The 17,050-nt window shown below is 44.2% G+C and overlaps 1 protein-coding gene across 6 annotated transcripts in view; it reads right to left on the reverse strand.

The window, feature by feature from the left end:
* Positions 1–17,050, reverse strand: part of ralgapa1 (Ral GTPase activating protein catalytic subunit alpha 1) — a 63,550-nt gene that overhangs the window by 40,951 nt on the left and 5,549 nt on the right. For 2 of the 6 annotated variants that reach the window (XM_070978620.1, XM_070978622.1), the window contains exons 6-22: positions 16,594–16,771; positions 16,312–16,427; positions 14,846–14,984; positions 14,512–14,720; positions 13,741–14,064; positions 13,424–13,603; positions 12,935–13,006; positions 12,641–12,789; positions 12,366–12,489; positions 10,865–11,011; positions 10,365–10,455; positions 9,988–10,152; positions 8,306–8,452; positions 4,749–6,611; positions 1,085–1,209; positions 701–935; positions 139–324 (exon numbers count right to left, since the gene is read on the reverse strand). In XM_070978620.1, coding sequence (XP_070834721.1) covers positions 139–324; positions 701–935; positions 1,085–1,209; positions 4,749–6,611; positions 8,306–8,452; positions 9,988–10,152; positions 10,365–10,455; positions 10,865–11,011; positions 12,366–12,489; positions 12,641–12,789; positions 12,935–13,006; positions 13,424–13,603; positions 13,741–14,064; positions 14,512–14,720; positions 14,846–14,984; positions 16,312–16,427; positions 16,594–16,771 — 4,450 coding nt within the window. The remainder of the gene's footprint in view (positions 1–138; positions 325–700; positions 936–1,084; positions 1,210–4,748; positions 6,612–8,305; positions 8,453–9,987; positions 10,153–10,364; positions 10,456–10,864; positions 11,012–12,365; positions 12,490–12,640; positions 12,790–12,934; positions 13,007–13,423; positions 13,604–13,740; positions 14,065–14,511; positions 14,721–14,845; positions 14,985–16,311; positions 16,428–16,593; positions 16,772–17,050) is intronic. The other 4 variants (XM_070978621.1, XM_070978624.1, XM_070978626.1 and 1 more) reach the window with 4 other exon arrangements.

The raw sequence follows: 17,050 nt of genomic DNA on the forward strand, positions 1-17,050 counted from the left end.
TGTGTACAAATACAATGTGAACAGCCATGTACTGATTAACATACAAACTATATTTGCTGTGCATGCGGTATCATATGAGATTTTTAGGTTTGAACACACATGAATATTACTGGAGAGATCTTTATGTTATGTACGTACCAGTAACAGTGACAGTGTGGCTGAGGCTGCTGGTCTCTGAGTCGAGGTGAAGTGTTGTCAAACTGGCTACTTCATGCTCTTCACAGGCCACGCCCCCTCCCAGGCTGTCCTGGTCCAGCGAGCTGCCTCGCCCTCCTCCACCAGATCCAGCTCCTCCTCCACACCCTTCTGAGCTGAAAGTAAAATCTGCGAAAAAATGTTGAGCAGGATACGTTCATCAGAGTTTGTGTACTTGCAAAGTTTCCAAATCAAGAGAAATCATGGAGACACAGGGCTTCATCCCCTTATAGTTTACATTAAAGTTAGTTGGAGTTACAGTAATCTTGTCGGAGGCAGATTACAAGTTATGGTTATACAACTTCTTTGACTATTTAGACTTATGAACCCTCTTTCTGTCCTCCTTGTGTATCATGTATGATCTTTTGGTATCCCACAACAAGGGCTCACAAGGATCAATCATCATCAATGATCAATTCTTTTCATGTTAACAAGATAAAACATGTACTGCAAACTCAAATTATGGTATAACAATGTGTCAAAAAACTGGAGTTTTATTCCTTACTATCAAACTTGCAGGTGGAGTACTGAAAGGCATTAAAGGAGTCTGACTGGCTGTCTGAGCTGATGACATCAGAGCCGCTGGCACTTGCAGGTGACGTCCATTCGGAGGGAACTCCCGGATCATCAATAGGACGGAGATCATCTGAGGGTCGGGATCCAGGACTCTGACCTGCCTCGAGGAGCTCCGGCAGGTCCCTGGGAACCTCCAGACTTCCTGGGCTGCTACCACGGCGGCCCTGTGCCACGAAAGGAAATCAGTTTCCACTCCTGTGTTTTCTGACACAGAAACTTGAATCTTTAATCAGTGTGTGTGTGTGTGTGTGTGTGTGTGTGTGTGTGTGTGTGTGTGTGTGTGTGTGTGTGTGTGTGTGTGAGATACACTCACCGCTGTTCCTTTGGCCCTCAGTCTCTCCTGGATAAACTCATCCATGAGGTCAGAGAAGTTTGGGTTGGTGGTTCCTATGTCACTGGACACTGGACGAGCCTTCTGGACCACCTCCTCTTTGTTGACTAGAGGGGGACATATGATGACAGTCAAAGACAGAGAATACAACACACACACACACACACACACACACACACACACACACACACACACACACACACACACACACACACACACACACACACACACACACACACACACACACACACACACACACACACAGATGAGATGTTGAGAAAGAAATGAAGAAACACACAGTGGTAGACAGTGACAGATCCATACCCACACAAACAGCTCAAAGACACAAAACAACTAACAAAGTCCATTTAAGGACATTATTCATCTGTTGTCTATAAGGGCTATTGATTTGTTTTTAATTTAGCCTGCTCACGTCCTTTCTGAATTATTGATGACGATTAACTGTTCAGGTATTATATTAAAATGTCACAATATCCTTACAGAAAACTGGAACGTCTGTCTCTGAATTGTAAGAGCAGTCCTGATGTGTATGTACTGTAGGCCCTGAAGTTAGCAAAAGACTGGTTGTTAAAAACAAGCCACAACACAGCAGGCAAACCCACCAGAAAAGCAATGCAGGAGTTAATTCACACCATGCACACAGAGCGAGAGAGCAAATCACCTTTTCAGGTGACAGCATATCAAACGCCTACGTTAGTGCAGTTATGATTACTGTGAGTTCTGCTGCTGTTAGCGTGGTAGCAATGACACTGGTTGGAGTTGGTGGAGTTTGTTCAATGTGAGAGCACAGAACATCCTTTAATCCTAAATCAGAGAGTGAATACGCTGTTGCACATTATCAGCCTACTAATCTGTAATTCCTGAACCTGTGGCTGATAGAGTGGACAGAGTCTGGTTACATCCACAGCCCAGTACCAGGACTTCAATCAATACAGCTCAGTTACTCGACACCGATCGAAAAGCTTTGCTTTGCTGCCACCTAGCTGATGAAAATTTCACCTTGCTGCACATTTTCCTTTTAAACTGGAAACCTCCATTTACACCAAGGCCACTTTTCATAGAACAAGACAGGCTGTGTCCAAGCTGGAATGCAATCTTAAATCGCTCGAGGTAGGACACTGTCCGTCCCAGACATGGTCAGATGTGCAACAAAGCTGAAACTTTTAAACCTCAAAGGTCAGAGCAAAAATTCTTATCTGTCATTGAATATTGAATAAGTGCTTATTGAAACAATCAAAAGCTGGTGTGTGACCATATGGAGTGAACTAAGGTTGGCAGCAAAACAAACTTAAGCCCCAAATTATTCTGGTTCAGGTTCACTTAGCTGACTGGTCTCAAGCATTAACTTAACATTAATATGTGTCCCCGCTTACAATTAGTAGGTTATTCTGATAACTGGATGTTATAGCTGTGTCTATGGGAAGGCTATTAGACTGCAATGGTTATTTGCCATGACATCACCAGCAACAAGGAATGACACTTGTGTACAGTAGAATATGTTGACCTGACCAATAAGAGCCCAATCTGTTTCAGTTATATTATTCTATCAATAAATGTTCAATAAATTAATACTCACATGTACATATATAAAGTACTTCACACTGGGGCTACAGCATTAAAAGGCTGATGCTGTGGTTCACGTAAATCATAACACCACAGAAATGTTAAGCTGTTACGTTAGCTCACAGTTAACAGTCATGTCACAGAGCCTTTGCCCTCAGACATGGCTTCATGGACACGATAACTTGCTTCTACACAGATCTGTGCACTGAATACTTCCATGTTCTGTATGTGTTTAGGATGAGTCCATGAACTGACAGATGATCCTTGTAACACCGCTTAGCTAAAAACTACTGAAAGGTGACATCGTTTGAAAACAGGACATTTTGTAGCCTATTGGTAACACTGACGCAGCTCAGTTCAGGGTGGAGACCCTCATGCTTGATTGTAGTTCACAGCTACTGTGAGGATGCAAATACAGTATTAGGGAGTGCAGTGTGGCACAGACCGGCATGGCTCAAGCAGCTGCACTATTGGAAAAGGGGACATAAGCTTCAATGTCAATTCATTTGTCATTGAAGATCTGAATGAGGAATGGGTACATGGGGCACCCCCCCATGTGGTCGTGCATGCTCATTCTAAATGGCTGAGCATAGACATGCAAATTTTTAGCACTATGATCTGTGAAGTTGTGTGGTTAAGCTCCACTTGTGTTCATAGAACAAGGATTATGCATAACCATCAGAAGGCATAGTTTAAGTCGTTGAACACACAGCCAGACAGACAACCTGACAGTCAGTGCACAGAGTATCTGGTTTCAGTCTGCACAGAGTACCAGATGGCTGGGGGTTGACTCGATTCACTGGAGTTGTAAATGTAGAGTTATTTCAAAAATGAACTATGATGACAAAATAATTCAGGCCTCTACTGTACGTGGCAAACTCCACACATCTGGCACAAAAGTAGACAAACCAAATGAACATAAAAATGAGTGGTGGGTACCATTTGGCTCAAGTTGGCAAGCAACACACCTACATAAAGTAAGAAAAGGAAAACATGTGGCTGTGCAACAGTATTTCCACATCAAGACATATTCAGCTGATGAATCATTGTGCTCGTACCAAACACCTGATCCTCAAGACAAAATCATTTCAACTGGGTTGGCAGGCTGCTGCCCGAGAATTAGAATGAATAGAAAAAGGATATTTATACTGCTGATTCAAATGGGCACTTAACCGATCACCAAGTTTGATATCATATTGTGGCAGCGTCCAAGGCAAATAACCATTTAGGATTGTCGATTTGAAAGTGCATACCTTTTCTTATCCATTCAAATTCTAACTTTGTAAGACAATTAGCAAGATAGCCATTCTCAGATATGGTCCTATGCTGCAATCTAGTGGTCTGAACATAAACTACAGCAATATGTTTACATAAAAATGCAGTTTGCTCCTCTAAAATAACCAACATTATTGATTAAGGATTATAAACTCATCTGTCACATCTCCACATTTTAATCTAAAGGAAGAGAAATGCCACGAAACATTTGGGGGCTTTCTGAGAGGTATTATGTATCGCCAAGCCTGCTTTCTCTGTATCTGTGCGTTTATCTTTTCTACAGGCAGTGGTGTTTTTCTGTTGTTTCCTCCTGTGCAGATGAAGAGGGGCCGGAGTCCGGGGAGGAGGCGAAGGAGGCACGAGGAGGCCGCATGCAACATCGAGAAGAGGGAGGAGAAGGTGGAGAAGAAGGGGAAGGAGGAGGTTAAAATCCCAAAGCCATTAGAAAAAAAGAGGACAGGAAAATGAGGGAGGGGGCTTCCATGGTAGAGCAACAGGTGGGAAGGCACGGGAAAGGGGGGGGGGGGCAGTCCTCGACAGGAGGCAGGCTGGAGGAGGGGCTACGTTCAAGAGGAAACACATCAACAGGGACTTTGAATTTCAGTCCAGCAGCAAGATGATGAGTGTCAGCCAAAAAATACCATTCCATCATAACAAACCAGTTAAAAACAGCCCAAAAGGAAAAGAGAGTTGTTGGTGTTTGTGTGATGGTGCGTATTTGTCTTTCCAAAGTTGCTGTTGTATCTGGTGTGTCCTTTGTGAGCGCTTCGTTCGCTGCGATCCTCACCTGGCGTGGTCGTCTTTCGTCCAAAGTAGCCCAGGACGTGGGAGTACAGGTCTCTTAGTGATGCGTCACCCATGGCAGCCCGGCCCTGCCGCTGTGGCGACGAGCCCTGGGATGACCCCTGACCTCGGGGCCGAGGCTTTGAGGACAGAGCGTGAACCACAGTCTTATAGACGCCACCAAGGAGAGCTCCCTGGTGGTGCCGTGAGGCAGTGCTGCCGGGCTCTTGGGAGCGTGAGCGGGAGGCTCGAGATCGCAAGGCGGACCGTCCCAAACGGCCACGGACCCCTGAACTGCTCGATGACACCTCTGAGTGAGCCTCAGAGCCCAGGCTGGATCCCACACAGGACCCGGGATGTTGCTTGTCCTTGTCCCCTCCAGTCCCAGCCCTGCTTTCCAGGCCTCCATGAATTGCAGTGTTCGCTGCCCCACTGCTATCCACAACAGTCCCGGTGGCTAATTTCTCATGCGCCCCTGCTCTATGGCTAATTCCAGCTACAGAGCCAAACTTACCTGCACCCCCTGGTCCCTGCTTCGCACCTGACCCTGCCCCAGCTCCGGCCCCAGGCCTCTCCCCGGCTGAGTGACTGTGTGTGTGGAAGTGACTGAGGCGGCGCAGCCTGGCTTTCCAGTGGGCCTCTTTACTCTCAAGGGGGTTGTGGAACTGGACTGACTCAGTCGAGGGCCGGAAGCTGACGTGAACACCCCCAGAATGGTGCCTCTTGGTGCTACGGGACAGCTTGGCCTTAGTTGTGTCAGAAGTTTGGGTAATTTGATGCGATTCAGTGCTTGATTCTATTGTGTGAGTGTCTTGTCTAATGACACTGGACTTCTCTTTTGCTGCTGCTTCTTTATCATCCTGTTTCCCTTCTCCTACATCTCCCCAAACATCACATTTCCCTTCCCATCCTGCTGCCCGTCCTATATTTCCTCCTCCCTTTTTCTCCCCAGAGTGCCTTTCTAAGCTAGCACTTCCCCTAGCATTGGGTGATGGCCACTGGCACTGCAACTCCAGGCACTCGTAGATGCTCCGCTGCTCTCCCTCATTCTCCTCTGCTGAATCCACACTGCTATGTCTCACAGATTTACTTACCTGGCTGTCCTCTTTACAAGTCTGTCTGTCCTCTCTCGCCACCTGTCTTGCTTCTCCTACCTGTCCTGTGGATTCCATTTGTATTCTAGCTACCCCTGTTTGTACAGGCACAGGTACATTCACAACACTGTTTTCTAGTACATGACCAGGACCTTCTTTTTCTCCTGCCTCCTCCTTCTTCTCACCTTTGTGAGTGAGGTAGTACCTAATAGAGGAGAATAAATCATCCTCCTCTCCCCCAGCCCACATTTCACCCTCTTCTACATCGATTTCCTTTTCAGATGAACAGGCGAAGGCAGAATCCCAGTCGCTTACCCAATCAGAACTAGAACCTTGGCACTGAGAGCCAGTCTGGTGCCTGAACTGGTCATGAACACTACCGTCATCTTGTCCCTCTGAGGACGAGACAACAACGCCATTAGAGAAGGTAAAAGGGGTGGGAGAGGGGGAGGTGTGGGGTTGTGGGAGTGGTTGAGCTGCGTGGCTGTTGGCTGCGAGTAAGGAAGAAGTTGTGGAGTGGTGGTGGTGGGTATTTGGGATCGAAGTGGGATCCCCCTGGGGGTCTTCACCTTTGACCCTCTCTGCGATGAAAGGCTCCATGACGTCAGAGGCGCTGCTGCTCCTCGCGAGGGAGGTAGGGGCTGGGCCATCCAGGTCACAAGTGCCCGCCTGGAAGACCTCGGAACAGGAGGTGGGAGGTGCCTCGTCGCTCTGGGAGGAGTGGCGCATCCGAGAGGTGCGGGATGTCAGCGTGATGGGTGGGTCCTCAAGGTCTGGTAATTGGGGGAAGATTAAGGGAGGGATGTGAGGTTAGTGGAGGGGTAAATGGGTATAGATACATGTAAAGCGACATGTACAGACATGCGCACACTTCTAAAAGAACGAGAACTCAAAAAGATGCCTAACAGAAATGACTCAGTGATAGCGATGTGTTATTTAACCAATTATCTGCGTGTGAAGAGGTGAGTGCTGAAGCAATCTAATCTACGATCTGTCTCTACGGACTCGTGGTTAATTACTGAGCTGGGATGGGCATCTGTTGTTAAGCGTTGGTATAAACAGTAACAACTGCTAAACTCCTGGATCATAGTCGACAGGAGTTTGACAGCCTTCCTTTATCGTTTCAAGTCAAACTCAGTGTCTGTCTCTAATACAGCTAACAAATCAGAGCAGCTTTCATGGTGTGTTCATCAAGGTGAACAAGCAAACAGTGTCACCCAAGAAGACAGATCTATGTGAACACAAGAATGAAAACTCCCTCCTCTTAAATGTTTGCTTTAACAATATTCACATCTTTCAGGAGTGAGATCATTCTAATGGCAACTAACTTGTGGTTACATAATGAGCAACAACCCTTTGAAAAGGCAGATTATGCTACACAAGCAAAGCCACTCCACAACGGGCACACCCTCACTCCTTCTTGATAGATGTTAAGCGTTTTGAACTGTAAGACAACCAACTCTATCGTAATTAGTATTTTCCATTTGTTATGTCTATTTGGCAGTTTTCAATTTGTGAAGGTAAACACACAAATAAACAAGCAACACAATAGTTAAGTAGAATCACTCAAGCAGAGGATGTGATCACGTAAAACCGTCACCATTGCCTCCAGAAAAGAAGGAGAGGAGTTGAATTAAATGCCATCCCAAGAATAAATGCCATCAAATGAAACACCATATGACATCAGTGATAGAGAGATCAACGAAAAGGGCAGAGAAACAAAGGGTTAATACACGCCTGTAATAGGTCAAAAATACTGCTAGCAGAAGGAGGTAAAGACATGACAGAGGGACATGCACATGTGCAGGCAGGCGGAGAAGTAAAAGATGCAGGTGGACAGACAGAGAAACAAGCAAGCAGACATGAAAACAGGTAGGTCGAGTTTCATGCAGACATCTAAACAACAGACACAGAGACACATAAGTTGTCTCCATCGACCTGTGAAAAATGTCCAGCTTGGCCATACTTCATTCTCTCACAAGATTCAAATGTACCAACTTATGTTAAGACATAGACAATAACCATGATAACTCTGTGAGGCAGTGAGGATGTAAGTTATAGACAGTATTGAGACAACATGCCAACTTGGAAAAATAAACTTGATTTTGTCCATTTCAAAATGACAAAAATTACCCACATTACGCTTTGATCATCCATTTGTCACATGCAAAATATCAAGCGATGCGGACCAGATTATTGCGCAGCTTCAGGAGAAGGATGGATCTTTGATGTTCAAGCATTTTTCAAAGTCACACGGATCAACCCCATTAAAGATGAAAAAGGGAAGGGCTGTATGACTCCTAATGGAGCACATGCACACTGTTGCTTCAGTAATGACAAACAGACGGGCAGAAAAATTGAAACAAGACAACAGGCATAAAGTTTCAGTCTCTGGCAGACGTACAGACAAGTAAAGTCTCCAGGCAGAGAGGCAAGCAGGCAGACAGGTAGTGCAAAGAGTGTGTACCTGCCAGCTGGTCGGCAAGGGGGGGTAGTAAAGGGTGGTGGTGGTGGAGGAGGACAGGAAGAGGCGGAGCCAGAGCAGGAGCACTCTTAGCACTGCGGATAAAGGCTGAGGACAGCAGAGAGTCCCCCGTAGAACAGCTACGCAGGGCTGAAGAGTTGGGAAGAACATATAGAAGAGACAGAATAAGGGGGGAAGAGTGTGAGACAGAAAAGGAAAGCAAAGAGGACAACGAAAGAAGGTTGTTGCAGTGGAAAAAAGGTGGACGTAAAAGTGAAAGGAATGAAAACAATGACAAAAGAAGGAATGAGAGAAAAATTGGTGAAGATAAATAAAAGAAAAAAAAGATTCATCAGCTTAGAAGATAGTTTGGGGAGAAAGACAAGAAATGAGTGTGAAGACAGGCAGGCGACAGGACAGTGAAGAGGGAGGGTCAACAGTGGACACAGAGGAAAAGAGACGGGGAAGGTGAAGGAGGAGTGAGACAGGGTTAGCTATGGAGGAAAGACGGTGAGACAGTGAGAGACTGGTGGCAGCTTGGCACTCTGCACAACTCAAATATCCTCCAAAGACCACGACACACAAGAGCACCATGTTTTTCAACGCTCGGCCGGACACTCCGTTCACTTTCAGTCAAAACAAACTGAGCTTGTCTGCGAGTTTAATCACAGTTTATGACACAACTGAAAAAATGCAACATGCCCAACAGCATACCTGCAACAATGTTGGTCAGCATGTGTGAACTGAATTCTCACAGGAAAAGGGCAATTAGATAATTCTAAACTTGTACAAGTGGAGCTAAACCACATAAAATGCAGTTTACAGACCCAGAGAAGCTCCAAATCTCAGCCATGGTCTTCTTATTTAGGGGTATTAAAAATGTTAGGTGGACATTTTTAGACTCTGTAGGTCCAAAAGTCTTCTTTTATTTGGTTGCTTCTTAGAGTCTACTATGGTATCCACAATAACTGCATCATTTTCTAATCAACTCTGTCAGGTTATACATGTATCATCACTGCCAACTGGAGCACAACCTCATTTACTGACACACATATCATACTCTAATTAAAAAAGGATAACATATATACTTTAGTAGTAAAATCAATTTTAATTAAATACAATTGGCTGCGCATGCAGTTTGAAGAGCCTGGTGGATACATGCTTTTGAGCTATTAAGAAAATGAATGTGTAATCATAAATTAGCCTGGTGAGTGTACGACTATTTCAACAGTTACAATTCTAAATACCGTACTGGCTCCTCTAACATCCCAAATTCATCTTCTGACTTGTGTTTATCATGAGCTGTCTTCATCTTGCTCTAAGCTCCTCCTGGTATGTCAGTACACTGTGCCGTTATGGCCATTTCTCTCACAACAATGGGCACAGCTGACGGCTTCGCATAAACAAGCCTCGACCGAGGAAGAAGAGTGACAGTAAGCATGCGCCGTTACTTCCTGTCAGACAGACGGGGCAGGAGAGGTAAAGCGGAGGAGACGTCAAGTTAAATAAAACTTGAGACGAAAGAGAAGCTTTCTGAAGTGTGCTGAGGAAAGACAGGGCACTGGTTTTTCAGGTTGTGTTACACACACTTTTTCTGACCTGTAAACTTGGAATTCATGCACACAAGTGCATGCATGAACGCACACAGAGGAGGAGGACAGTCGTGTAAGAGGAGAGATACTGACCAACGGTCTTCTGGCGGACAATGCTCCTGGCCTTTTCGATGCCTGGCGAGCCAGCGGTGGTGGCGCTTCGCTGCCTCATGGCTGCTGCCTGGCCTGGTTGGTCTCTGCTCCAGCCTTTAGAGAAGGAGCGATCCACAATCTGCCGCTGGCCCTCTGAACCTATGCCTGGTGTAGATGGATGGAGAGGAACAGGATGTCTCAATGAGCTTTTAATGGCACTTATTTCAGAACATGCATTACATCCATCTTCGACTATGCACTGATATTACAGAAAGAAAAGGTCAAATGTACAGATGTGATGCCCGTTATCTTTCATATTTAGTCAGTTCTGCATGTTTTCATATCAGGGCTGGAAAGTTCTCTTCTGACTGACCAACCTTTTCCTTTATGCTTCTTCTGTTTTTGCTCACTGAGTTTGTCCAGGGGCAGCTCATTCAGGTCAACACTGTACAGGTTTCTGGCCAACACCTAAGACACAAAGACATACGCACTGCTTCAACACTGTGGTGTTTACGTTACCATACTGGCAGAGCTGATATTTCATGTGCTGAGGAAGAATGGAAATGCATGTATGTTAGGTCTCAATGTCATGAAGTCACACTGACAGCACAGGATGTAATCAACAGGCATGGAAACTGGAATGAAACTACTGCTTTCCTTATTATAGTTCTCTACTTCTCAAATGAGTCATAGTCACTAACAACCAAAAAGGTGAATTTATTTTAAAGAAAACATTAATAACTCAATGTTAATTTCTCCGCCAAGATCAAATGAAATAGTTTGTGTTGAAATATTAAGTGAATTAAACTCATTCATATCCATACATAGAGTGTACATAATGCTTGGACAATAACATGAATAAAGTAACCTCCAGTACCTTGGTGAGGGTCTCCATGGTGAGTGACCACTCAGTGACCAGTTCATCCCAGCAGGTAAGAGACGAGAGGACGGACAGGAGGTCATCCCACAGTTCTCTGCTGATATAGACGTTTAAGTTTCCTTTAATCCAGGCTACGATTAGCGTCTGTACACGAAGAGGGGAATGAAATGATTATTTCATGTAGTATAGTGACTTAGTGATATCAGAAAAGGTCGTATTCCAGCTCTCTACTCATCAAAACTAAATAGGAGCTAGCTGGGTCATACTTGGGCACTACCACACTACATTATTAAAGTATTCCGAAAATACATTTTGTTAAATGATAAAATAAAAAATAAATTACCATTTTACAACCCTACTCAAGTAAAAGTATAAAAGTAGATCTTCACAAGTCAAGTTTCAAGTCTTTGGTCAAGAGTCAAGTCTCTTTATGGAGTTAAAAGTGTTACACTCGCTGTGCATCTGTTCGGTTATGGTTATTTTTCGGGGACGCATTTCACTTTACACACTGTTATCTCAAATTTTTGTCAAGTATATTTAATTGAAGAAGAATATGAAAATGTAGGATAGAAAAATTACAATAAATAATTATTATATATTGCAAAGAGAGCAATAAGGTGAAAAGTAACAATGGACAGTCTCTTACATGTTCATTTTGGGATGTAAGATCTGATTGAATAGTGACTCTCTACTGTTCAGAGAGAGCCTTGTTTTTTCAAGGTGAAGGCTATTTGTCAGTTCATTGAGCCACTGTTGAAGGGTGGGAACTTCCTTCCTCTGCCTGAATGTCAAAATTCATTATTTAGCTATAAACAGCCCATAAAGGAGGGGCTGCTGCTGTGCTCTTTTCAATACAGACTCTGAAGTTTCTAGTACAATCAGGGTAGGATCAGGCTCAATGTGAAGCTATTTCTGTTTTATGATTTTTCATATTTAACTAAAGGTATGGATAAGAGGTAGAGGGAGACCTGTACATTACCTGTAAAGGCCAACAGGACTGATTCCTCACTATGCTTCTCACTTAAAATTATTGTTTCCTGAATAAAAAACAACCCTATCCTCTTCAGAGAAGGCCAAGATCACTTTCACCAGTTCTATTTAATCAATTCACCATCACTATAAAACAAATAGCAACCAATGCAAAATAGAGAAAAGAAATAGACTAATTTCCAAAAAAAGAAAGCCATGCTCTGTGCAAACAGACAATTCTGTTAAAATCATCAGAATCAATCCAGTGATGATCTCACTTAGATGTTTATACAGTGTGTAGCCTACGTTTGTTCTACATAGACCAAATAGGCTTTAATTAGTGGAAAATGAGAGTGTTTCGGCTGGCTTCTGACGCGTTTGACGCAGTAGTCGAGTCCATTCATTCATTATTTTATGTAGCATAGAAACAACTCTTCTATCACACACGTAATATTAATACAGTTCCAGGCTGTGTGTTTGGTACCCATGAAAAATGTCCAGGCAGTTTAATAAAGTGATAGAAATGTACCTGAAAGATAGGTCCAGCTAGTCTGCCTGACAGCGTGTTGTTCTTCTTGCCCTGGGGCATGATGGATGGAGGTCTCTTCATCACCGACTCCGTCACCCTCAGCAGAACCAGTAAGACCTGCTCCCTGCAAAAAAATCCATCAAAAGCAAGCAAATGTGATGTCATAATTACACTGAAATCTATCTAGATGACGTTTTTAGTGTCTCCCAGTCCACAGTAACAGTGATTTACTGATCTTGTGTGTGTGCAGCTTCTTCTTCCTCCTTTTTTTTTACCATGTTTTCTGGTCCATGGTCTCATGCATGACAAGGCTGCGGTAGATGTTCAGGACTCGCTTGCACATATCGACATGTTCCTCCAAAAGGATCTTGATGTCATTTGCTGGCTCCAGTAGGAAAACATTGGAGGAGTGGGTGATAAACACCTGGAAAGGAGACAAAGAGCTGGGATGTAAAATGGGTCCACAAATGCAGAGGATTACACAAGGTAAAGTATCACTGTCTCGATGAGACTTCAGTGTGTACGTAGGAGATGGACAGACAGACATTTTAAGTGTGTGAGGATCATACCTGTAGTGTAGTCTGAACTCCAGCATGAACGCTGTACTCCAGCAATTCACTGTCAATCGCCTTGTTCATTCCCTGAGGAGGAGAAAAAATACAGACACGCACACACAATTAAAGGTAGTAAATTTGCCTAAAAACACACAGGCAACATACATGTTCTCTAGTCCAAAACAGTGTTTCCTGTTATTGATAAATTTGAGGAAAGGGGTTGCATTTGAAATCAGAATGGCTGAAAAGCACAGTGTAAAAATCTAAGACACAGTGCACAGGCCAGGATTCATAATATGAGGCCCTACCCAGTAAATTAAAACCTTTCTTTTCTTTGAAATCTCTCTGTTACTGGACTGTTCAGACTCGTTCAGCTGGCACAACTAATCATTATTTAAAGATGTGTTCACATGGCCTACCCAGGGTTTCAGGTGGGAAAATCTGTTGAATTGAAGCGTGAAAGGAAGTGTGTTTTACAGAGATACAATGAAAATGTATCCTCACCTCATCGTCCTTATCTCCGAGCTGAGAGCCTGAATCCAGACTGCCACCAGTGGCGATGGGATAGGGGCCCTCCTCTGGTTCCTTCATGAACACTGGCCTGTCGTCCATGGAGATCCACTCCTGGTAAACACGGACCACTTTACGCATCGCTGCTGCCTCACACATGGGAAGGAGAAATGCCTACATTGGTAGAGACAAACATAAAGATTAACAGGTGATCCTTCACGACATATACTGCAGTGACTATTATGTGATTTAAAGAAAGAAAAACTATCCACATAACATGCCCCTGAAAAATAAAGTTATTCCTGCTTCACCTGTCTAAAGATCTCAGTGATGAAGTTCACGTTGGTTCTGGAGCTGGTCAGCACTCTCCTCACGACCTCCATGTCAGTCAGCTGCTCTTCATCCATGGAGCAGAGTGAGGAAGAGCTGGGCTCCCTCTCTGTCAATGTTGATGTGTTGGAGTGGCTTTGTTCAGGCTCGCCCCCAGCCCCTGGACCCCCAGATATCCCCATGCTGCCTACGCCTGGTCCAGATGAGCATCCGCTACCTTCCAGGTGGCTGTCAGACCGAATCCCACCTCCGCCGCTGTCATCTGAGCTGCCCGCTGAGCGAGCTGCCAGTCCGGCTGCTGCTCGCTGCAGGTGTGACATTTTCCCATGAGAACATTTTATTATCATTTACCATCCTTTACTATCCACATCAACGTTTTCCATTTGCTGCTTTAAACACATGAAGCCGAGGAGGCATTTGTCAGGATAAACCCACTGAGCAACAGGAAGTGATGCCTTGTTAAAAAACATGAGCTCATATATCACTTAGCTGATTAATCGATTAGTCGACTAGCTAATCTAATTGACCGACTAATCTTGAAAAATGCCAAAATTCTCTGGTTCCAGCTTCTGCAGTGTGATTATTTCCTGTTTTCCTTTGTCCTCTACGTCATCTTGGAAATCTTGAAATGGGCATCTTCCATAATTTCATACAAAAAACAACTAAGTCATCGGTCAGGAAAATAATCTGCAGTTTAATCGATGATAAAAACACACTTCAGCTACTGCAAAACCACAGTATGTGCATGTCACCTGTATGTTCTTGGGGACATTCTCTCCCTCTGTTCCTGGGATATGTGTCTGTGCGTTGGGTCGTGGCTCAAGCCAGAAGGAAACCAGCCAGCGGATGAAGATGACTCGGGCCTGAAGAAAGCTCTCCTTGGTGCAGTACAAGGTTTCACTGCTGTCTTGCTCCCGGCGCAGCACGCTGTAGTAGGGCTTGGGACGCATTGGAGGCACGTCTGCAGGGAAAGAGGAAAATCTTTATTTATGTGCTTACAATAACACAATATCACTGTTCAATGTGCGACAATGGGCTACTGGATTTAAAATATCCAGCAGCTGTTAAAGACCGCAGACAACTGACCGAGGATTGGGCTGTAGAGGCTGGTTTCCAGGGCGAAGTTGGGAAAGATATGAGGAAGGTAAAACTTCCTGAAGTGACCAAAGAGGAAGCTGAAGCCACGTTCATGGTTCTCTTTACAACGCCACTCAAGAGACTTGGCCTGATGGACACACACACACACACACACACACACACACACACACACACACACACACACACACACACACACACACACACACACACACACACACACACACACACACACACACACACACACACACACACACACACACACAAAAACAAACGAGCTGGTGTTACAAAGAGAGCTTTACGCACACAAAATAGTGTGAGGTGGAGAAGAGCACCATTGTTTTAGGGGAGAATGCAATCAGTGTGTGTATGACTGCATGTCCTATGTGTGTGATAACAACAAGAAGAGGAAACACAAAAACAAAGTCTGTGTGTGTTGATAAGGGAAGATATTAGTATTTGAAGAAGTTAGCAGGGCTTGAGACCAACAGTGTCCCGTCATCCCGGGGACGATATAAAATGTGTTTGGGACAAACAGAGATCTTCCCCGGACGCCTCCTGGACAAAAGGAATTTTTCTTAGTATGTATCGCTTAGCAAAACACAAGCTTACTGCTGTTACTATAGTTACTATCACATATTATTGTGGTTGATTCCATCATGTTTTGGCCCTGCTTCTCTGAGGCGTTCAAATTGGAAAGGATGCAGTAAGCCCACTATCAACAGGGCACACACCCTAGTTTTTCCTCTGGTGATCCTTTTTTGTGTGTACAACAAATCTGTCACTGGGCAGCTGAGGCCTGCAGTGTGTTTGGCTAATGGAGCGAACAGCTAACAGGGCTAATAGAGAGTTTCTGTTCAGAGGAACATGAAGTGTTAAACAGTGAACTGCAGTTTAATGTGACATCAGCGGCTTACACTACATAAATGTACTGAAGTACTTCAGCTGAGTACAATTTGGAGGTAAAAGTACTTCAGACACATCAGTGTTTACATTTTACAAGCTTTCTATCAGAGATGAAAGTAACCAGATACATTTACTCCAGTTCTGCACTGAATTAGACTGTTGAGGTACCTGATAGCAAAAGGTATATGTAGATGTTACTGATTACAAAGTGCTTTACACAAATAATGTCACTAGGAACTATTGATGATATTAATAAAGTATGGAAACAACATTTTAATGGAATTTTTGGTTTACTTTCACTCTGGGGGGGTTAAAATTGTTTTTTGGGGTGGTTCTGGGACAGTGGTGACAAAAGTTAGTCAGGAGCCTGAAGTTAGTGACACCAGGAGGGGACTGAATAAATAATTCACAATCCAATGCCAGTAAATGACAGACCTAACACCTGGTTTCTCCCATATATTTTGCATTAGTGGCATTAGTAAGACATCGCAACATTTGCACACGTGTAATAACGCAGTATTAGCCGTGTTAGTAAGGAATAATGATAATACCTGGTTTACCATGTATTTGAGCAGAGCTTCTAAAAAGTAAGCTGTGAGGTCTTCCTGGTTCTTGTCACCTGACTGGGGAGGGACCAATGGAGTGATCTCCTCTGGGGTAACTTGAGCTGCAGGGGGACAGCGGGGAGATTTAGAGTCATTGCAGAAAAAATACAAGGGGTTACAAATTTTACCCAAAACACTGTCAGGTGCAGTGACTGGTTGGTGTGTGTGTGTGTGTGTGTGTGTGTGTGTGTGTGTGTGTGTGTGTGTGTGTGTGTTTCTTCTACTAACTCTCTGTTAAACTCAGTGGTGGGTTGATCAGAGTGTCCAGGGTGCGTAGGGTCCCATGGCAGAGTGGAGCTGGGAAGCCGGGAATCAAACAGGCAAACATACAGAGCTGCTCCCGCTCTGCATTACTCTGTAATGCCTGCATCCACAGCAAGAACAAGCGCACTCCTTCACGACGGATCTACAGCGTGAATTAGGGAGAGAGAGATGAGGCATGAGGAGAAATCTAAAAAGGTGCATATTACTTGTTTAGTTTTTTTATACCTAAAGTCTACATTACTCATGAACCCTCTCACTAAGATGACAATTAGGACGTCAGTTTTTGGTTTAAGGATAAGAGTGGCTAACACCAGACTACTACACACTTTCACTACTCAGGTGAAATGTGAAGATGAAACCATGCAATTTGAGTAGTGTAACCGTAATTAACTTGAGAATTACTGTCAAGCAAAACTGATGT

This window comes from Chaetodon trifascialis, chromosome 14 (assembly GCF_039877785.1).
Source record: "Chaetodon trifascialis isolate fChaTrf1 chromosome 14, fChaTrf1.hap1, whole genome shotgun sequence".
NCBI classification, from domain to species: Eukaryota; Metazoa; Chordata; class Actinopteri; order Chaetodontiformes; family Chaetodontidae; genus Chaetodon; species Chaetodon trifascialis.